General features: G+C 43.1%; 2 protein-coding genes across 9 annotated transcripts; both read left to right on the top strand.

Annotated features, from left to right (window-relative positions):
* Window positions 1–183: 183 nt before the first annotated feature.
* On the top strand, window positions 184–9,372 carry LOC110496486 (synaptotagmin-like protein 1). Of its 7 annotated transcripts, none has more exons than XM_090208912.1 (16): window positions 300–711; window positions 905–1,037; window positions 1,225–1,347; window positions 1,843–1,991; window positions 2,072–2,183; window positions 4,100–4,157; window positions 4,302–4,335; window positions 4,458–4,513; window positions 4,683–4,784; window positions 6,258–6,424; window positions 6,547–6,649; window positions 6,808–6,969; window positions 7,156–7,234; window positions 7,346–7,445; window positions 7,606–7,811; window positions 7,881–9,372. In XM_090208912.1, the coding sequence occupies exons 3-16, from the start codon at window positions 1,229–1,231 to the stop codon at window positions 8,021–8,023; spliced, it is 1,590 nt and encodes a 529-aa protein (XP_090065038.1). In that variant the 5' UTR covers window positions 300–711; window positions 905–1,037; window positions 1,225–1,228; the 3' UTR covers window positions 8,024–9,372. The 7 variants fall into 7 exon arrangements, with proteins under 7 accessions (XP_036808975.2, XP_090065038.1, XP_036808972.2 ...); XM_090208913.1 differs by having other exon boundaries at window positions 546–711; window positions 4,683–4,757; XM_036953080.2 differs by lacking the exon at window positions 905–1,037 and having other exon boundaries at window positions 184–711; window positions 4,683–4,757.
* zgc:110239 (C1 family peptidase) lies at window positions 8,524–17,559 on the top strand. 2 transcript variants are annotated; one of them, XM_090208911.1, is made up of 11 exons: window positions 8,524–9,215; window positions 11,133–11,192; window positions 11,378–11,470; window positions 11,999–12,171; window positions 12,248–12,509; window positions 12,599–12,794; window positions 12,936–13,129; window positions 13,346–13,437; window positions 16,279–16,440; window positions 16,618–16,807; window positions 17,110–17,559. In XM_090208911.1, the coding sequence occupies exons 4-11, from the start codon at window positions 12,019–12,021 to the stop codon at window positions 17,295–17,297; spliced, it is 1,437 nt and encodes a 478-aa protein (XP_090065037.1). In that variant the 5' UTR covers window positions 8,524–9,215; window positions 11,133–11,192; window positions 11,378–11,470; window positions 11,999–12,018; the 3' UTR covers window positions 17,298–17,559. The 2 variants fall into 2 exon arrangements, with proteins under 2 accessions (XP_090065037.1, XP_021428092.1); XM_021572417.3 differs by lacking the exon at window positions 8,524–9,215 and adding an exon at window positions 9,851–9,989.
* Window positions 17,560–18,141: the final 582 nt, after the last annotated feature.

Raw genomic sequence — 18,141 nt, 5'->3', positions numbered from 1 at the left:
ACCTAGCCATATGGCCAGATATCTCTGAATTAAATGTTCTAACCTCTATCAAATACAACTATTTCTCTCTTTCTCTTTCACACACACATACACACACACACACACACCTTTTCATCAAACACAGCACGATACTGTCTGATAACCCTTATCATGATGTACCAAAAAATATACACACAGCAAGCCACATCAGCTTTGTCTCTACCACCCTATTCAATTTCCCTCTCCTTTCTAATTAAACTTTTACTATGTTTATTCAAATATTATGAATAGAGTTCTGGGGTGTTGTGACCACCACAGTTGAGACACTGTGTTTTTCTTATGCAAATGCAACTAAGCAAATTAACCGGCTCACACAAACTGCTCCTGTCGGATCCGATTATTGATTATTATTAAGCCTACGCCGATTTCGCGTAAATAAAGAGCAAGATACGAGTAAGCATATGTATAGGCTACGTGTCTACAACATCCCATTATATAAATGTGTTGTAAACTTCGTATAACACTCTAATAGCCTACAGGTTTATTTGATGTTATTTATTTTTTAGCTCCAGTTCGTGTTTTGCATCCTGCCTGAAAGAGAAGGCGTGTTCGCGTTTATTCAGCAGTCTACCGTGTCGCGTCAACCTCGCCAAGTTCCACCACACCGCTTGGACTTTTCAGACACCAACCTTCTCCTGGAGAAAATATCCACCAACACTGGACATCATTGATGTAAGTATGAACTGTTATTTGTATTTTTTCCCCAGCGTGTTTGGAAACTTTTTACCAGTTTAATTCCAGTTTAAGAGCAAGTTGGGACAGGTAGCCTTCTCTTGCGCTGTTTGTTTTATGTGTATTCTGCATGTTTGCTTTTAGAAGGTGTGTACCGAGGTCACAGGTGCCTAACATACTTTTTACTAACAAGTTAAAACAGGCGGTTGGGGAAGTGTTGTACTGTGGAAAGCTCGCGCTCCGCGGATGTTGCGCTTTGTATCCTGATTGCAAAACAAACCTAAAAAAACACACGGAAGCTCTGAGCGCATGCACTAATCGCCAAGGTGAGACCACCGTTTACATGTTGTCAGACCATACAGTACAAACACACTATAGAGATTCTACAATAGCCTCATTTTAGGAGGAAGTGCCAACTGATAAACGTAGTAAACCGATCCCTGAGTCCGGCATTCTGTCATACTAGTAGTACTGTATTTTACAATGTAATCTCCCTCGCTCTCTCGCTCTCAGGGTGATGGAGGGAGAAGGGGAGTTGTTGGACCTGAGTCACCTGTCAGAGGCAGAGCAGTCTTCCATCTTGGAAGTGTTGCTAAGGGACTCTGAGCTGCGTTCCCGTGATGATGGTCGTTTAAGGTCAGAGGTGATTATTATTTAACCCAGTGTGGGTGTAAGCTTTTTATTTTGCCCAGCACTTGATTCATTGTTTTATTTGACATTTTAGTCATTTATCAGACCCATTTGTCTAAGATGACTCAGTCAGTGCATTCAACTAAGTTTGGTTGTGAAAACAACCACATCTGACTGTCATTGCAAGTAACTCTCATTAATAAGCTGTATTATAAATTATATTATAATAAACTGGGTGGTTCGAGCCCTGAATGCTGTTTGGCTGACAGCTGTGGTGTTTCAGACCATATACCACGGGTATGACAAAACAATTATTTTTTACTGCTCTAATTATGTTGGTAACCAGTTTATAATAGCAATAACCACCGCTAAGGGATTTATCCAGGCTCTTCGCGGTGCGTCTTGACTGAGAACAGCCCTTAGCCGTGGTATATTGACCATATACCACACCCCCTTGGGCCTTATTGCTTAAATATAGTGAACATGATGTTTAACCCTCAGGGCCCTGCAGCAGAAAGAGGCAGACCCAGTGCGTTTGAGGTCATTGTCGGGGGCGTGGTTTAATGAGGAGAGAAGCAAACGCCACCGAGACACGAAGAACGGCGTTGACATCGTACAGGCCTCTATACGACGCAGGAAGCCAAGAACAGGTCAGACTACACACACACACACCAATAATAACCAAGAAGCAGGACATCTGGTATAGATTGATTAATTTATTGATTGACAGATTTGCCTCTGAGTGGGGTGTTTAACGGGCAGACAGAAGATGCTCCTCCCACTAACAACAAAGACCCAACTTGTCAGATAAATGACAAGAAAGACGAGGATGACAAGAGAAGGTAAAGGCATTTATAATAAAGAGGGGTTGGATTGTGCTGTTATATGTACAGTTGAAGTTTACATACACTTAGGTTGGAGTCATTAAAACTCGTTTTTCAACCACTCCACACATTTCTTGTTAACAAACTATAGTTTTGGCAAGTCGGTTAGGACATCTACTTTGTGCATGACACAAGTCATTTTTCCAACAATTGTTTACAGACAGATTATTTCACTTATAATTCATTGTATCACAATTCCAGTGGATCAGAAGTTTACATGCACTAAATTGACAGTGCCTTTAAACAGCTTGGAAAATTCCAGAAAATTATGCTTCTTTATAGGCTAATTGACATAATTTGAGTCAATTGGAGGTGTACCATCAAACTCAGTGCCTCTTTGCTTGACATCATGGGAAAATCAAAATAATTCCGCCAAAACCTCAGAAAAAACATTGTAGACCTCCACAAGTCTGGTTCATCCTTGGGAGCAATTTCCAAATGCGTGAAGGTACCACGTTCATCTGTACAAACAATAGTACGCAAGTATAAACACCATGGGACCACGCAGCTGTCATACCGTTCAGGAAGGAGACGCGTTCTGTCTCCTAGAGATGAACATACTTTAGTGCAAAAAGTGCAAATCAATCCCAGAACAACAGCAAAGGATCTTGTGAAGATGCTGGAGGAAACAGGTATAACATTATCTATATCCACAGTAAAACGAGTCCTATATAATGACATGAAAGGCCGCTCAGAAACAAAGAAGCCACTGCCATAAAAAAGCCAGACTACGGTTTGCAACTGCACATGGGGACAAAGATCGTACTTTTTTGAGAAATGTCCTCTGGTCTGATGAAACAAAAATAGAACTGTTTGGCCATAATGACCATCGTTATGTTTGGAGGAAAAGGGGGAGGCTTGCAAGCCGAAGAACATCCCAACCGTGAAACACAGGAGTGGCAGCATCATGTTGTGGGGGTGCTTTGCTGCAGGAGGGACTGGTGCACTTCACAAAATAGATGGCTTCATGAGGAAGAAAAATTATATGGATATAATGAAGCATCTCAAGACATCAGTCAGGAAGTTAAAGCTTGGTCGCAAATGGGTCTTCCAAATGCACAATGACCCCAAGCATACTTCCAAAGTTGTGGCAAAATGGCTTAAGGACAACAAAGTCAAGGTATTGGAGTGGCCATCGCAACACCCTGACCTCAATCCCATAGAAAAAGCGTTTGAAAGCAAGGAGGCCTACAAACCTGACTCAGTTACACCAGCTCTGTCAGGAGCAATGGGCCAAAATTCACCCAAAATATTGTGGGAAGCTTGTGGAAGGCTACCCGAAACGTTTTACCCAAGTTAAACATTTTAAATGCAATGCTACCAAATACAAATTGAGTGTATGTAAACTTCTGACCCACTGGGAATGTGATGAAAGAAAAAAAACTGAAAGAAATAATTCTGTCTACTATTATTCTGGATTAAATGTCAGGAATTGTGAAAAACTGAGTTTAAATGTATTTGGCTCAGGTGTATGTTAACTTCCGACTTCAACTGTATGTTTGTGTGTTTTCACACATCCACCCCAATTCTGATGTATTCAAATATGTGATACATACAGTATCTGATCTTTTCCCCAATGTGTAAACAGCAAAAAGCATGTGGAATCTGATCTTTTGAGTTCTGAGTCATACCACATCCATTACCATGACAACCATCCAACATTTTCAAGAAACAGGAGCATTGCATCTGCTATTTGAGAGGCTACATCAGTGTGAATGTGCAAATCTGATATGATTCACATGTAGAACTGAGTGTGGACATTCAAACAAAAATGTCAGATATGTAAAGATAATGCTTAAAGAAGTGCATGTATGGTTGAAGAAGTACTTGTATGTACAGTTTTAATGTATGTCGTTTTAGTTTAAAAATTTCAGTTACAGGAGTCAAAATCGTCTCACACCTACACCCAGAACCAGGAGTCCAAACACACAGGTTAGTCGTGTGTGTGTGTGTGTGTGTGAGTGTGTGTGTGTGTGTGTGTGTGTGTGTGTGTGTGTGTGTGTGTGTGTGTAGGAGGAGGAGGATTGTCTGTCTAGTTGTGGAGAGGTAATCTCTCTCCTCTCTCTTCCCTTCCAGAGTCTCCAGGACAGCAACAGCATCTCATCTTCAGGTACACATTCCTCCCTGTCTCTCTCTTCACCCTCTCCCCCCGTTCATTTCTCTCGCCCTCCTCCACCGCACTCTCCCTCTCTCATTCTGTCTGATTAATGTGTTTTTGTCTGCGCCTTCCAGACTATTACAGCAGGAGGAATGTACACATGGAGGAGACAGGGGAGGGAACACTGCAGGTACAGTCTACAGACACTCACTCCTTGTTTGGGGATAATGTTTTATCCTACTATTGCCTCTTTCTGTTCTAGAAACATGCTGACTGTGTGTGTGTGTGTGTGTGTGTGTGTGTGTGTGTGTGTGTGTGTGTGTGTGTGTGTGTGTGTGTGTGTGTGTGTGTGTGTGTAGGACTCGGAGGACACAAACTCGGTGTCCAGTGGTGTGACAGATGCTGATCCGACACCTCTAAGGCCTGGGAGTTCAGTAAGCAGTCTACAGTCTAACTACACAGTGAGCCACATACATACATACATACATACAGTTGAAGTCGGACTTTTACATACACTTTAGCCAAATACATTTAAACTCAGTTTTTCACAATTCCTAACATTTAATCCTTGTAAAAATTCCCTGTCTTAGGTCAGTTAGGATCACCACTTTATTTTAAGAAAGAATGTGAAATGTCAGAATAATAGTAGAGAGAATGATTTATTTAAGCTTTTATTTCTTTCATCACATTCTCAGTGGGTCAGAAGTTTACATACACTCAATTATTATTTGGTAGCATTGCCTTTAAATTGTTTGACTTGGGTCAAGCGTTTCGGGTAGCCTTCCACAAGCTTCCCACAATAAGTTGGGTGAATTTTGGCCCATTCCTCCTGACAGAGCTGGTGTAACTGAGTCAGGTTTGTAGGCCTCCTTGCTCGCAAACGCTTTTTCAGTTCTGCCCACAAATGTTCTATGGGATTGAGGTCAGGGCGTTGCGATGGCCACTCCAATACCTTGACTTTGTTGCCCTTAAGCCATTTTTTCACAACTTTGGAAGGATGCTTGGGGTCATTGTTCATTTGGAAGACCCATTTGCGACCAAGCTTTAACTTCCTGACCGATGTCTTGAGATGTTGCTTCATTATATCCATATAATTTTTCTTCCTCATGAAGCCATCTATTTTGTGAAGTGCACCAGTCGCTCCTGCAGCAAAGCACCCACACAACATGATGCTGCCACTCCCGTAATTTACGGTTGGGATGGTGTTCTTCGGCTTGCAAGCCTCCCCCTTTTTCCTCTAAACATAACGATGGTCATTATGGCTAAACAGTTCTGTTTTTGTTTCATCAGACCAGAGGACATTTCTCCAAAAAGTACAATATTTATCCCCATGTGCAGTTGCAAACTGTAGTATGTCTTTTTTATGGAGGTTTTGGAGCAGTGGCTTCTTCCTTGCTGAGCGGCCTTTCAGATTATGTCGATATAGGACTCGTTTTACTGTGGATATAGATACTTTTGTACCTGTTTCCTCCAGCATCTTCACAAGATCCTTTGCTGTTGTTCTGGGATTGATTTGCACTTTTCGCACTAAATTACGTTAATCTCTTGCCAAATCTATAGGTTGTTAACAAGACATTTGTGGAGTGGTTGAAAAACTAGTTTTAAAGACTCCAACCTAAGTGTAACGGGTGTGAAACGGCTAGCTAGTCAGCGGTGGTGCGCGCTAAATAGCGTTTCAATCGGTGACTTCACTTGCTCTGAGACCTTGAAGTAGTGGTTCCACTTGCACTGCAAGGGCCGAGGCTTTTGTGGAGCGATGGGTAACGATGCTTCGTGGGTGACTGTTGTTGATGTGTGCAGAGGGTCCCTGGTTCTAGCCCGGGTATGGGCGAGGGGACGGTCTAAAGTTGTACTGTTACATAAGTGTATGTCAACTTCAAACTTCAACTGTACATGCATACATACAAAACACGTGTGTGTGTGTGTGTATGTAGTTGAGTGGCAGTATGATGAGTCTGTTCAGTTCGGGGGAGTTCGGAGCAGTGGAGGTGAAAGGGCGTGTCCTATTCTCATTGGACTATGACACTCAGAGGGAGGAGCTGCAGATCAGAGTGTGTCGCTGTGAAGACCTGGCCGCCGCACGCAAGAACCACTCCGACCCGTAAGTAAACTAGGGTTGCTGTTTCGAGGATGCTTACAGGCATCATTAATGTGAACTATCCCTTTGTGAAGCACTTGTTTTGTGTTAAGAAGTGTGTGTGTGTGCGTGTGCGTGTGTTGTAGGTATGTGAAGGCATATCTCCTGCCTGATAAGTCATCTCACAGTAAGAAGAAAACATCAGTGAAGAAAAAGACTCTCAGCCCAGTCTTTGACCAGACACTGAAAGTGAGAGCACACACTCTTTCTCGATTCCTTTCCCTCAGCATCTGTCTTGTTTGTTACCTCTCTGTCTACTTGCCGGTCTGTCTTCTGTCTGTCTTGTCTGATGTACATGTGAATGTATGAACCACTTGCGTCTCTCAGTATAATTGTGTTTGTTTCAGTATAAAATCAGTGTGTCAGAGGTGCGTGGCAGAACTCTGAACCTGTCTGTGTGGCACGCTGCCCCACTGGGCAGAAACCTGTTCCTAGGAGAGGTGGAGCTTGAGCTGGCTCACTGGGACTGGAAACATACATGCTCTGACTGGTACCAGCTACAGCCACGGGTAAGAGCTGGTATACACACACACACACCACAGCATGCAGTAAGTCTTAAATTGTATGTGGTCTTAACTGGCCAGGAGAAGAGAAGGTGCTGAGAATTTCAACGATCTCTTATATAACCCTTCTAACCTTAATCTCTCTTCTCTTCAATCTCCCACTCTCCTCTTTTTCTGTTCTCTCTCTCTCAGGTCCAGTGTAGTCCAGAGTCTATCAGTAGTCGAGGAAACATCCTGCTCTCTATCAAGTTCATCCCAGCAGGGTCCGAGGGTAAACTGAGCTCATTATGCTCGTCACACACACCCAGCACTTTCTCTCCTTCTCTCTCTCATACTCACTCACTCTCTCTGTCTGAACTTACTCTGAACGTATTCTGTGTAGGTGGAGGTCTACCTCTAACAGGGGAGCTACACATCTGGCTGCGGGAAGCGCAGGGTCTTCTCTCCACCAAAGGGGGTGTTGTTGACTCCTTCATCAAGAGGTGGGTTAGAGCTCAGAGGTCAGGAGTTGAAAGAAAACCCGTTCTCAAGGTCTGGATTTGTGGAACGGGGGTCTAGAGTTAGTGGGATAAGACTGTGTTTACAGTATAGTGGAACGTGTATAATAACTGTTCTTTAACACTACTTTGACTTTAATCCAAGTTACGTGCTGCCGGACACCAGCCGGTCGAGCGGTCAGAAGACACGCGTGGTTAAGCGGTCGGTCAGTCCGACCTACAACCACACCATGGTGTATGACGGGTTCCAGCCTGCTGACCTGAGAGAGGCCTGTGCCGAGCTGACTGTCTGGCACCGTGAAGGGTTAAAAACACACCTGCTGGGAGGGGTCCGACTCAGCCGTGGGACAGGTGAGATACACACAGATAGATACGCACTGTGTATGCACAGATGACATTGTAATAAGGTGTGTGTTACAGGTCTGAGCTACGGAGTGGCAGTGGGTTGGATGGATTCAACAGAGGAAGAAGCATCTATTTGGAATTCCATGATCCTGAACCCCAACCACTGGATGGATACTACACTACCTATCAGAACTAACCTGGCTGATCGCCCAGAATAACACACACACACTACACTTCCCACTAGAATCTGTACATATAAAAGGTAGTGCTGCTGGTAGTATGTGTTGGGTTTTGTTGCCTACAGTAGGATACGTATGGGTATACTTTTAGCCTACCTGTAGGGCTAGTTTTAGAGACCCAGATCAATCAAATACATTTCAGTTAGGGCAGTGTAGGGCTATTGTTTTAAATTAGGATAGGGTCAGCTATACTTCCTCAAGCCTAGCTAGTGGTTTATAAATGCCCAAACGATCACGGTTGAATTCCACAATAATAAGGAACTAAAAAGAGGAAACTAGGGGGAGGAAATGCATATGACAGTGTGGTAGTTAACAAAGACATTAATTAATCATGTTATGTTAAAACTACTGTATAAAATGTGTCATCTAAAAACTTGTGTCATACATATGTCAAGTAAACAATTTAAGAGTATTTGAGCTGCACTTAATTTAGCTTGGAGTTGGTACTTTATGGACTATTCCACAGTATGAGTCATAATAGCGATAACATTGCTGTCAAACAAGGAAATGGTTCCAATCGTTTTTCCACCATTTATTTTTCCTATAGGGGATTTTAGAAACACTTAAAATAATGGCTGTGTTTCGTGTAGATCTACCCTGGCGTAATGTTTTGATAACCGTCTAAATCTCTTTCGGACAAGGTGACTTTTATCAATATATTTTCTTGAATTTACCACCCAAAATGAAATGATAATTAGTTGCTAATGTGGGTATCACAAAGAACTACAAATGTCATGATGATCTGGACGAGACTGACGAATCGAGGCAATGATAAGAATCTAAGGGATTAACTATCTAATGTTAGCTAAATGTAGTAATGACTAAATTGACATATTCTGTGAACTGTCTTGTGCACGTTTTTAATGACACAATACCTGTTAGCAAAGGTGTCAGCTAGGGATAAAATGCAGGAGCTTGTAGGGATTTGTAATCTACATTCTCGTATCTGAGTGGAATATATTGACAAGTCAATTTGGCCAGGAGAGATTTACATGGTTATCAAAACGTCACGCCACGGTAAACCTACACGAAACTCAGCCCTTATTTTAAGTGTCTCTTTTCCCCTATGGAAAAAATGAATGGTGGAAATATGATTGAAACCAATTCCCGGTTTGGGTTTTGTGGGTATTCTGACACCTCCACCGTTTAGACGACTTCAAGCCCAACTCAGGTATTTGACTAATATGTTATGACGCAGTTCTGGTTCTCTGTTGTGAAGTTAAATTTACTGTACGAATCAACCTTTATGAATGTTTCTGTGTAATAATGTTATTGTACATTATCAATTAAATTTCAATACCTCGATTAAACTACAGTTTTGTAATCTCGTGGACAGAGTACACTACTCATTTGTTATCTGACTCAATTAGGCACAATTTTAGTTATGTATTTCCGAAATCGTATCCTTGTCACATATAATCACTCACATTAAGAACATGGATCTACATAGTGTCGCAGGTTCGCAATTGTATTTGTCGTTTTATGAGGCAAAGGCATTCTGCCACACTGCGGAATACAGCCATAGAAGACCAGGGGCATGTTATCAAATGCGATAAAAGCTCTGACAGTAAATGCACATGATTATGTCATTTTCTCTCTGACAGACTCTAAAGATGCCGAATAATGCCAAAATATCTGTAGAAATCCACAATAAATACCAAAAATCCTCATATGACCGAAATCACATGACTTGCCCAAATCACCCACCCTTGTCCTGTGATTGGAGGGCTTCTATCAGGACTTCCATCTGATTGGCCAACATAGATGCCAATCATTAACAGCATGGACTTAAATTCAATAAATGTTGTATCACTCAAGTCGTTGCAGAACGCAATACGATATGTTTATGTCTTTCTGACTGATCTCATATACGCGCAGAACAACCTACGAAAATAAGCTATGAGGGACTGGTACATTGTAACTGTGCTATTGTGGAGCGTAGTAGGTAAGATCTCGATGTTTTTGTTAAGACAGTTAATTAAAAGTTGATAGATTCTGATCGTTTTGTTTATGTTTTGCGTATTCGATGAGTCCTCTACTCAACCAAATGTAGGCCTACTATACAATTATTTATAATGTTATTGTATGAACTGAATTGTTTTGGATAAAATGCTAATTGGGAACATAACTGTTGACGCGCCTGTACAGATCTCGTGACACCGGGGCGACCTGACCGCACTGCTAAAACTCCCAGTCAAATATCTTGGAATGAACGAGGTCACAGAAGTTACTATAATTTGAAAAGACCCTGCATGTTGCACTGGTAAACAAATGTTGATTCTGATTCACGGGTAGGATACTGCTCTGTTGTAGCTGACTAAACTCCAATCCATGGTGAATGAACCCAGACTGGAGTTTAGTCGGCTAGCTCTATGTAGCCTAAGTAGTCTACTGTCAAACTGATTTAAGTACAACATCGTGATAAACATGTGTTATTTTTTTAGAGTCACTGTAAACTGGCATAAAATGAACACTATCTCTAAACTGGATTCGTGTATCCCGAGTGGCGCAGCGGTCTAAGGCACTGCATCTCGGTGCAAGAGGCGTCACTACAATCCCTTTTTCGATTCCAGGCTTTATCACATCCGGCCGTGATTGGGAGTCGCACAGGGCGGCGCTTAGCATTGGCCGGGGTAGGCGGTCATTGTAAATAAGAATTTGTTCTTAATTAACGGACTTGCCTAGTTAAGTGTGTGTGTGTCTGATCTGTGGGCCTCGACTGTTGACTCGCGTTGCTTCTGACTAGAGTAGGTAACACATTTATTTTTCAACAATAGTGAGTGAGAAAAGCAAAGCTCATGTCTGTCAGTCTGCCCAGTCCGATAAGTCCTCAAAGGTCATCCAGCCATCCACACCACCAGCGTGAGACTTTGGCACGTGGCGGCCACAAGCCTGTTATCATATGTGGTGTTTACTTTGTAATCCTGCAACAAACACAAACTCCACTCCACATCTGTAACCCACTTTCTTCTCTTAGGTCACAGCGGAGGGGTAATGTTAGCAGTAATAGTATGAGACGGGTTAAGGGTAGACTCTGGAATATGACCTCTTCGTACACCTCTGGCATTGACATGCTCTTTCTCCACAGCCACAGAGGGAAAAGCTCTCCCTTCAGTCCCAGACTTTGGGAAGGCATACCATGTCAAAGGTGAGTGAGACCTATTGTTATTGAACTGAATGGTCACTTAATGTATGGTAATAATATATATCCTGTACTTTTGCATGACTTGTCAGTAACTACAAGATTACACCATTTACATTTTAATAATTTAACAGACACTCTTATCCAGAGTGACTTACTGTTAGTTAGTTTATTAATTACATTTGTATCAGGTGTGATCTCCCTGCCCTATGCTGAGATAAAGGAACCATTCGAGGCCTGGTTCGACCTGAAGGGGAGGACCAGCCGTATTGACTATTACCACGGTAACTATTTACACACTAGCTGTACAATAGTCAAGCAATATGGCTCCGTGTTCTCTCAGGCAAGCTGGAATATCCACCTTATTGCTTATGTCAATAAAATCCTAGCAGATTTTTAGAAGTTGTTCTTGGGTGGACAGGACCTGTGGGTTTTTTTTTTGGTCTCAAATGACATCCTTTTGAGGAGTCCCCTGTGCTGCAGCTTTGATCAGAAGTAGTGCATGTTAGCAGCAGGGTTGTAGTGGATGTCATTTGAGATGCCCTGTCAGTGAATCACGTGTGGAACAGAGGCCTTTCTACTGAGTCAAGGTCAATAGACTGAAACCTCAGCACTTCTAGACAGCGAAACTTGTCAACTAAGCAGTGAACTACAGCTTCTTTTAAATCACGCTATAAAATCCTGGAGATGAGGGTCACTAAGACCAGGGATCTCTAACTCTATTCTAGGTTGTGCAGACTTTTGTTAGTTCAGCACTAACACGCAGTCAACTTCAGTTCTTATTTTCTGTGTGTTGTCATGGTGACCTGTAGGCCAGGTGTCGACGTACCAGATGGGGATGGAGCTTCCTTGGGGATCATCCTATAAGATCACTCCTGAGACCACAGAGGTGGAGCTAAACATTATGAAGTGTTTCCAGGTCAATGGCACAAAAGAAGAGCCAGTCGCACCTCAAGGATCCCTACCTGACCTCCAGGGGTTCATGGTGTGTGTGGTTGAGTTTCTCAAATAATACAGGTAGTTTTGAAAAGTTATTTGTAATAAGTGGTCTTTGTGTGTAGTTCCTCAGGATGGAGTACTATGGAGGTGTGCTCTGTGAGGTCTGGCAGAATGTGACAGTAGTCGGACACAAGAAGAATACCTACACACTCTGGGTGACACGCCCTGAAGGAGGGGTTATGGGAGGAGCTGAGCTGACCACTCCCCTACACTACGAGATGATGGGCTACAACACCCTGCTGGGGTCCCATTATGATAAATATCTGGTCGACTACAAGGAGTTCAGCTCAAAGTTTGACCCCAAAGTCTTTGCCCTGCCTGATGGTTCGCATGCGCAAACACACAGCTCTCAAGCCATGTGACAATTAACAAACAATCTTAATCACTTTCTTGTCGGTCACATCTTTCTTCAGGGATGAGCTGTGGTTCATTTCCTGGTCCGGGTGTGGAGCACCACCTGCTGGCCAATCCGATGAAAGATCTGATTCACACTTCCTCGTTAGGCCATGCCCAGCGGTTGTTCGGCCACTTCAAGGAGCAGTTTGGGCGTCATTATGGTGACGAGAGAGAGCATGAGAAGAGAGAGCACGCATTCGTTCACAACCTCCGGTGAGGGTGCTGGGGAAAGCGGGAGAGGGCAAGAGAAACAAATGAAGGCTTGAAAGTTTTAGATGAATATAATTTGGTGGTTACAAATTCTGTTTTCCTCTATTCCCCTCTCGCTCTTCCCTCCATTATTCCCTCTCCCAGGTATGTCCACTCTATGAACCGTGCTGGCCTGTCGTTCTCCCTGGCGGTCAACTCTCTGTCTGACCTCTCCATGTCGGAGCTGTCTGCTATGAGGGGCAGAAATGGAGGGAAGAGGCCCAACAACGGCTTGCCGTTCCCCATGCACCTATACACTGGAGTACAGGTCCCTGATCAGCTGGACTGGAGGCTCTATGGTGTGTGGAGCAGAGAAGGCTGGTGGAGCTATAGGAGGACGAGTTCATTGTAACTGCTGGAATTAACTGAATGGCGTCAAATGTGGTTTCCATATGTTTGATACCGTTCCATTTATTCTGTTCCATAGACTTCTCAGCCCGTTCTCCTATAGTTCCACCCACCAGCTTCCATGTGCGTGTGCATGCATGTGTGACAACATTGTGTGTATTTTCTAGGTGCTGTGACTCCGGTGAAGGACCAGGCCATCTGTGGTTCATGTTGGAGCTTTGCCACCACTGGAGCAGTAGAGGGCGCTCTCTTCCTGAAAGTAATATCTCACAGTGATTTTTAGAATAACTTCAGTTGGAGTGGTGTTACAGCTGTTTATTTGAATCCCCATTAGCTTTTGCAGCAACTATTCTAACTGGGGTCCACAAACACACTGATAGATGGACAGTCACATAAATGTAAAATACAACAAAGTGTCTGCCAGGGTTTCTGTCTGGAAAAGGTGGACCATGTTAATGCATCTTAACAGAACATGCAACTCATTTAATGACGCAGCCAATAAAACGTCATTTTCAAATGTTTGCCAAAATGCAATTGTGAACAGGGCACCTGGAACACCCCCATTCTGAACAGGGCATGTGATAGCATGGGGGGGGGGGGAGAATCTAAAGATGCAATAACTAGGATGGGTTGCTAATATGACTAGGATGTTGCCTTTGGCTTCTGGACAATGAAATAGAGTTGACATGAAAACCAGGAGAGGAATGTCATAGCGGTGGGTCCAACAGGGAATTAAATGGAAAAGCATGTGCCCAAATAATATAATTACTCCTGTCTGTACAGAAATAAAATACTTCACCAGAAAGCATGACTTAGCATCAGAGGAATCAAGGATTATTAGATTCTTTAAGAAAATTGCTGTGGATTGTTTCAAATCACAAGCTCGTAGGCCTATGCCTATTGGAAGTCCACAATTTGGGTAGCACGCGTGGCAATGGGCCAAGCTGGTTGAGTTGCGGGTGTCAGTGAAAAACATCTAATGTGTGACGGTAATGTCTTGAGTATAATTTTAAATGTGACAAGGGGAGGGATGTGTGGCGTAGATATAGGCCAGTCTCTCCAGAATGTTGTGACAATGGGAGGAATGTGTGGCGTAGATATAGACTAGTCTCTCCAGAATGGCTCAGCTGTATCCTGCCAAGTCTTGCTCATTGTTCACCCTTTGAGAATTTTTTTCTCCTTTTGTAATCGGGATTGTCACCAGTAGTAAATGTACTGTAAATCCTTGTCATTTGATTAGATTAATTAGTAATTTACAATGTTCTTTGCAGAGTTCAGAACCTGCTACACTGGTGAGAAACAAGTTTTAGGTTTTTCATAACCATTTAAGAGATTTGTTTCATTGAGCCCTTCTCCCTCTCCTGATAATGTTGAGGGAGCGTGCGTGCGCCTGAGCACACAGAAGTACCTGGCCATAAGATTTTATGATTAAGCACGTGACAATGATTTTGAGAAGTGAAAAACATTATTGAAATGAAACTTCAATGAGAAATGCGCATATGAAAATCATACCTGGCACACAGAATAGTAGGCTAAATTGTAAGCTTCCTCAAACTTTTTAAAAATAACATAATTGCCTCCATGTTGCCATGGTCAGATTTTGCCTATAGGCTACTTTGATGCAATGTAAGACGAACATTCAGGTGTCAAACAATTAAGTATGTTTTCAAAATGCAGCTCCAGCTCACGTAAAGTGGTGGGTGACGCACTGATAGTAGTTGCCTGCACTTGATGGTGAATGGGCTCATAAAAGCACAAGTCTTACTCCTGCAGAGAAGCTGCAGGAGAAATCTCACTCCAACTATGCTCTGTATGCTGTGCACTTGTGATAGTTGTTTGATAAGTAAAATGCACCCAGGCCAAATTAAAACCCTTTGTGTCCCATGAAATGTTGACTTTTTTTTAAAGGGAATTTTGCTGTTTGCTTGAGTAATTTGCTATGAATCCTGTGCGTCGCTGTGAATGTGTATCGGACTTTGGTTAATGGTGTCTGAGCTCAATGTTATTTGCTTGTGCAGACAATCTGGAATTTTCATCACAGTAATATAACGCATAACTACAAGCGGCGCATTTCATGTCTCGTCAACCTCAACCAGGAGAGACTATCGTGCATGTTAGTGCTGTAGAGGGCAAGGCATGCAGCTCTGTTCTGAGCCAGCTGTAGCTGGTCAAGTTGATCTGTGTTCTACACATGTTTTTCTAACACCCCTCTTCAGAACAGGTGACGTAAAGCAAGTTAGGTTTTTTTCAATAACGTCTTAGGCTGCACTGAAAGGTTATAAATTACCCAACTTAATGAATGATGGAATTGGATTTTCTACCCATAATATCAACAGTCAGCGCTGTAGCTCATCCCTAAGGAGGATGATAATTAATAGTCCTTTTATTCAAACGGTAAAATGGATGAAAATAAATGTCAACTTGTTCACAATTAGCTGTAGCTTGAACACTTTTTTTTTCCTCGTGTTTGATTATGTGGTTGAGGTGTTTTAAGATCTCTAGCTGTAATATACTTGCATGTATCACCGCCATCTCTGGTCTCCCTGCACCCCATAATCCATATCCACAGGCGTTCCTTCCTCACTGGTGTTGCCTAGCAACTCTAGAAATGTTCAAGACAGGTTTCTTATGGGCTGTCGCGCTGAGTATTCACCATTCCCTTGAACAACACGCACTCATTAGCAGTAGTAGCTGATTGCAGTTCAGGAGATTTTTAATGAGCCACGTGTGGTGGTTCATGGAGTTTGTTGAACTTACATAGAGGCCATTTAAGCTGAAGTTGGGACTTATTTGGGAGAGTTTAGGGGATGGTTGTTAGTCTTGTCAGTGGTCCTCCTTTGTACCTCTGCCAGCTCTAAGGAAATGAGCTTGTCCTCTCAGTAGGAAGTGACCGGGAGGTGCTGTGTCCTGCTGCACTGGCAGGTTCATAAACATACTACTTCCCAGGGGGCCAATCAGATTCCTCCCATCTGACCTCCTAGCAACCCACAGATGCAGCTGTGGAAGTTGCTGTGAAAAAACAGTAATTGGTCTCTTGCCCCCCCCCCCCCCCCCTTCTCACCCAGTTATAATTGTCAGTTCTTCTCTTTTCTCCCTGTAGTCAGGGTCCCTCCAGGTCTTGTCCCAGCAGATGTTGGTAGATTGTAGCTGGGGCTTTGGTAATAACGGATGTGATGGAGGAGAGGAGTGGAGGGCCTACGAGTGGATCATGAAACACGGAGGCATCGCCACTACGGAGACCTATGGTTCCTACATGGGCATGGTGAGACACACACAGAGCGCTTGTCTAGAGGTAATCCACAGGGCTCTATGCTTTGCCTGCTGCTTTTCATGTCTTACACACACTTGTTTATAAACTCATATACTCTGACAAACAGGACATGTAAATCTTTACAATATACTGTACTTGAACCTAGTGTATGACTCTCTCTCCTAACAGAACGGCCTGTGCCACCTCAACACTTCTCAGCTGACAGCTCGTGTCCAGAGCTACACCAATGTGACGTCAGGTGATGCCGAGGCGCTGAAGGTGGCGTTGTTTAAACATGGCCCAGTGGCCGTCAGTATTGACGCAGGACATAGATCCTTTGTCTTCTACAGCCACGGGGTCTACTATGAACCCAAATGTGGTGAGTTATATACTATAGTGCCCTCAAACTCAACTCTGGACCTCAAGCCAGTTCCACTGCGGTTTTTCATTGTTCCCCTCTAATCAGGGACTGATTTAGACATGGGACATCATGTGGGTGCAATTAATTATGAGGTAGAACAGAACCAGCAGGCTCCAGACTTCGTAGCGTAAGAGTTGAATACGCCTGCTATAGGGTAAACATACACAGCTATTCTTCAAATCTGTCTGAGGTATTCCCCATGGCTGTTCTCATTCTCTCGCGATCACTCACGCAATCTCTTTGTTCTCCCTCACGCCTAGGAAACACAACTGACTCCCTGGACCACGCGGTGCTTGCAGTGGGTTATGGTGTCATGGAGGCGGAGCCTTACTGGCTGGTGAAGAACTCCTGGTCAACCTACTGGGGAAACGATGGGTACATACTGATGTCTATGAAGGATAACAACTGTGGTGTTACCACTGATGCTACGTATGTTACACTGGCATAGAGCGAGGGAGAAACATGAAACACACGCACAGGAGTTACCACTCCTTTTTAAATGATAGGAGGCGGTATTTGATATTGGATTAATATCAGAAGTGTGTGGTGCATGGGGTGAAGTAATATCGTTTAGGCAGTAAGATTTTTAAACATGTTTATTGCTGGTCGGCGCACGGTGCACGGTGCCTTTCCCTTTGTCTCACAAACGTGCGCACACACTGAATCATGGAATCGTGGAGTCATCTCAATAAATGTGGAATGTTTTTGTACTTGCTGCTGTTTTTTTTTTTGTTCATGCTGACTCAATAGTGTTGCTAACTCATGACAAATAAGACCTTACTCTTCCCAACACACTCAGTCGTTCTAAACACATGATGAATACATGCCTTGCTGTTGCTAGCAGTAGCACCACATGTACATACGTACATACATACAGTGCCTTGCGAAAGTATTCGGCCCCCTTGAACTTTGCGAACTTTTGCCACATTTCAGGCTTCAAACATAAAGATATAAAACTGTATTTTTTTGTGAAGAATCAACAACAAGTGGGACACAATCATGAAGTGGAACGACATTTATTGGATATTTCAAACTTTTTTAACAAATCAAAAACTGAAAAATTGGGCGTGCAAAATTATTCAGCCCTTTTACTTTCAGTGCAGCAAACTCTCTCCAGAAGTTCAGTGAGGATCTCTGAATGATCCAATGTTGACCTAAATTACTAATGACAAATACAATCCACCTGTGTGTAATCAAGTCTCCGTATAAATGCACCTGCACTGTGATAGTCTCAGAGGTCCGTTAAAAGCGCAGAGAGCATCATGAAGAACAAGGAACACATCAGGCAGGTC

The sequence above is a fragment of the Oncorhynchus mykiss genome, chromosome 18 (genome assembly GCF_057628025.1).
Source record: "Oncorhynchus mykiss isolate SJ-2025 chromosome 18, ASM5762802v1, whole genome shotgun sequence".
NCBI lineage: Eukaryota > Metazoa > Chordata > Actinopteri > Salmoniformes > Salmonidae > Oncorhynchus > Oncorhynchus mykiss.
This window is presented reverse-complemented; position numbering and strand designations above follow the sequence as displayed.

What these genes read in the sequence shown, in the direction of transcription:
- LOC110496486 (XM_036953077.2), top strand. An exon ending in GTCTACAGTCTAACTACACA is followed by an intron (nt 4,785 to 6,257) that starts GTGAGCCACATA and finishes GTGTGTATGTAG; the next exon opens with TTGAGTGGCAGTATGATGAG. An exon ending in TCTTTGACCAGACACTGAAA is followed by an intron (nt 6,650 to 6,807) that starts GTGAGAGCACAC and finishes TGTTTGTTTCAG; the next exon opens with TATAAAATCAGTGTGTCAGA.
- zgc:110239 (XM_021572417.3), top strand. Translation starts at nt 9,944, where the DNA reads ATGAGGGACTGGTACATTGTAACTGTGCTATTGTGGAGCGTAGTAG. An exon ending in CTGACCTCCAGGGGTTCATG is followed by an intron (nt 12,172 to 12,247) that starts GTGTGTGTGGTT and finishes CTTTGTGTGTAG; the next exon opens with TTCCTCAGGATGGAGTACTA. An exon ending in AGGGCGCTCTCTTCCTGAAA is followed by an intron (nt 13,438 to 16,278) that starts GTAATATCTCAC and finishes TTCTCCCTGTAG; the next exon opens with TCAGGGTCCCTCCAGGTCTT.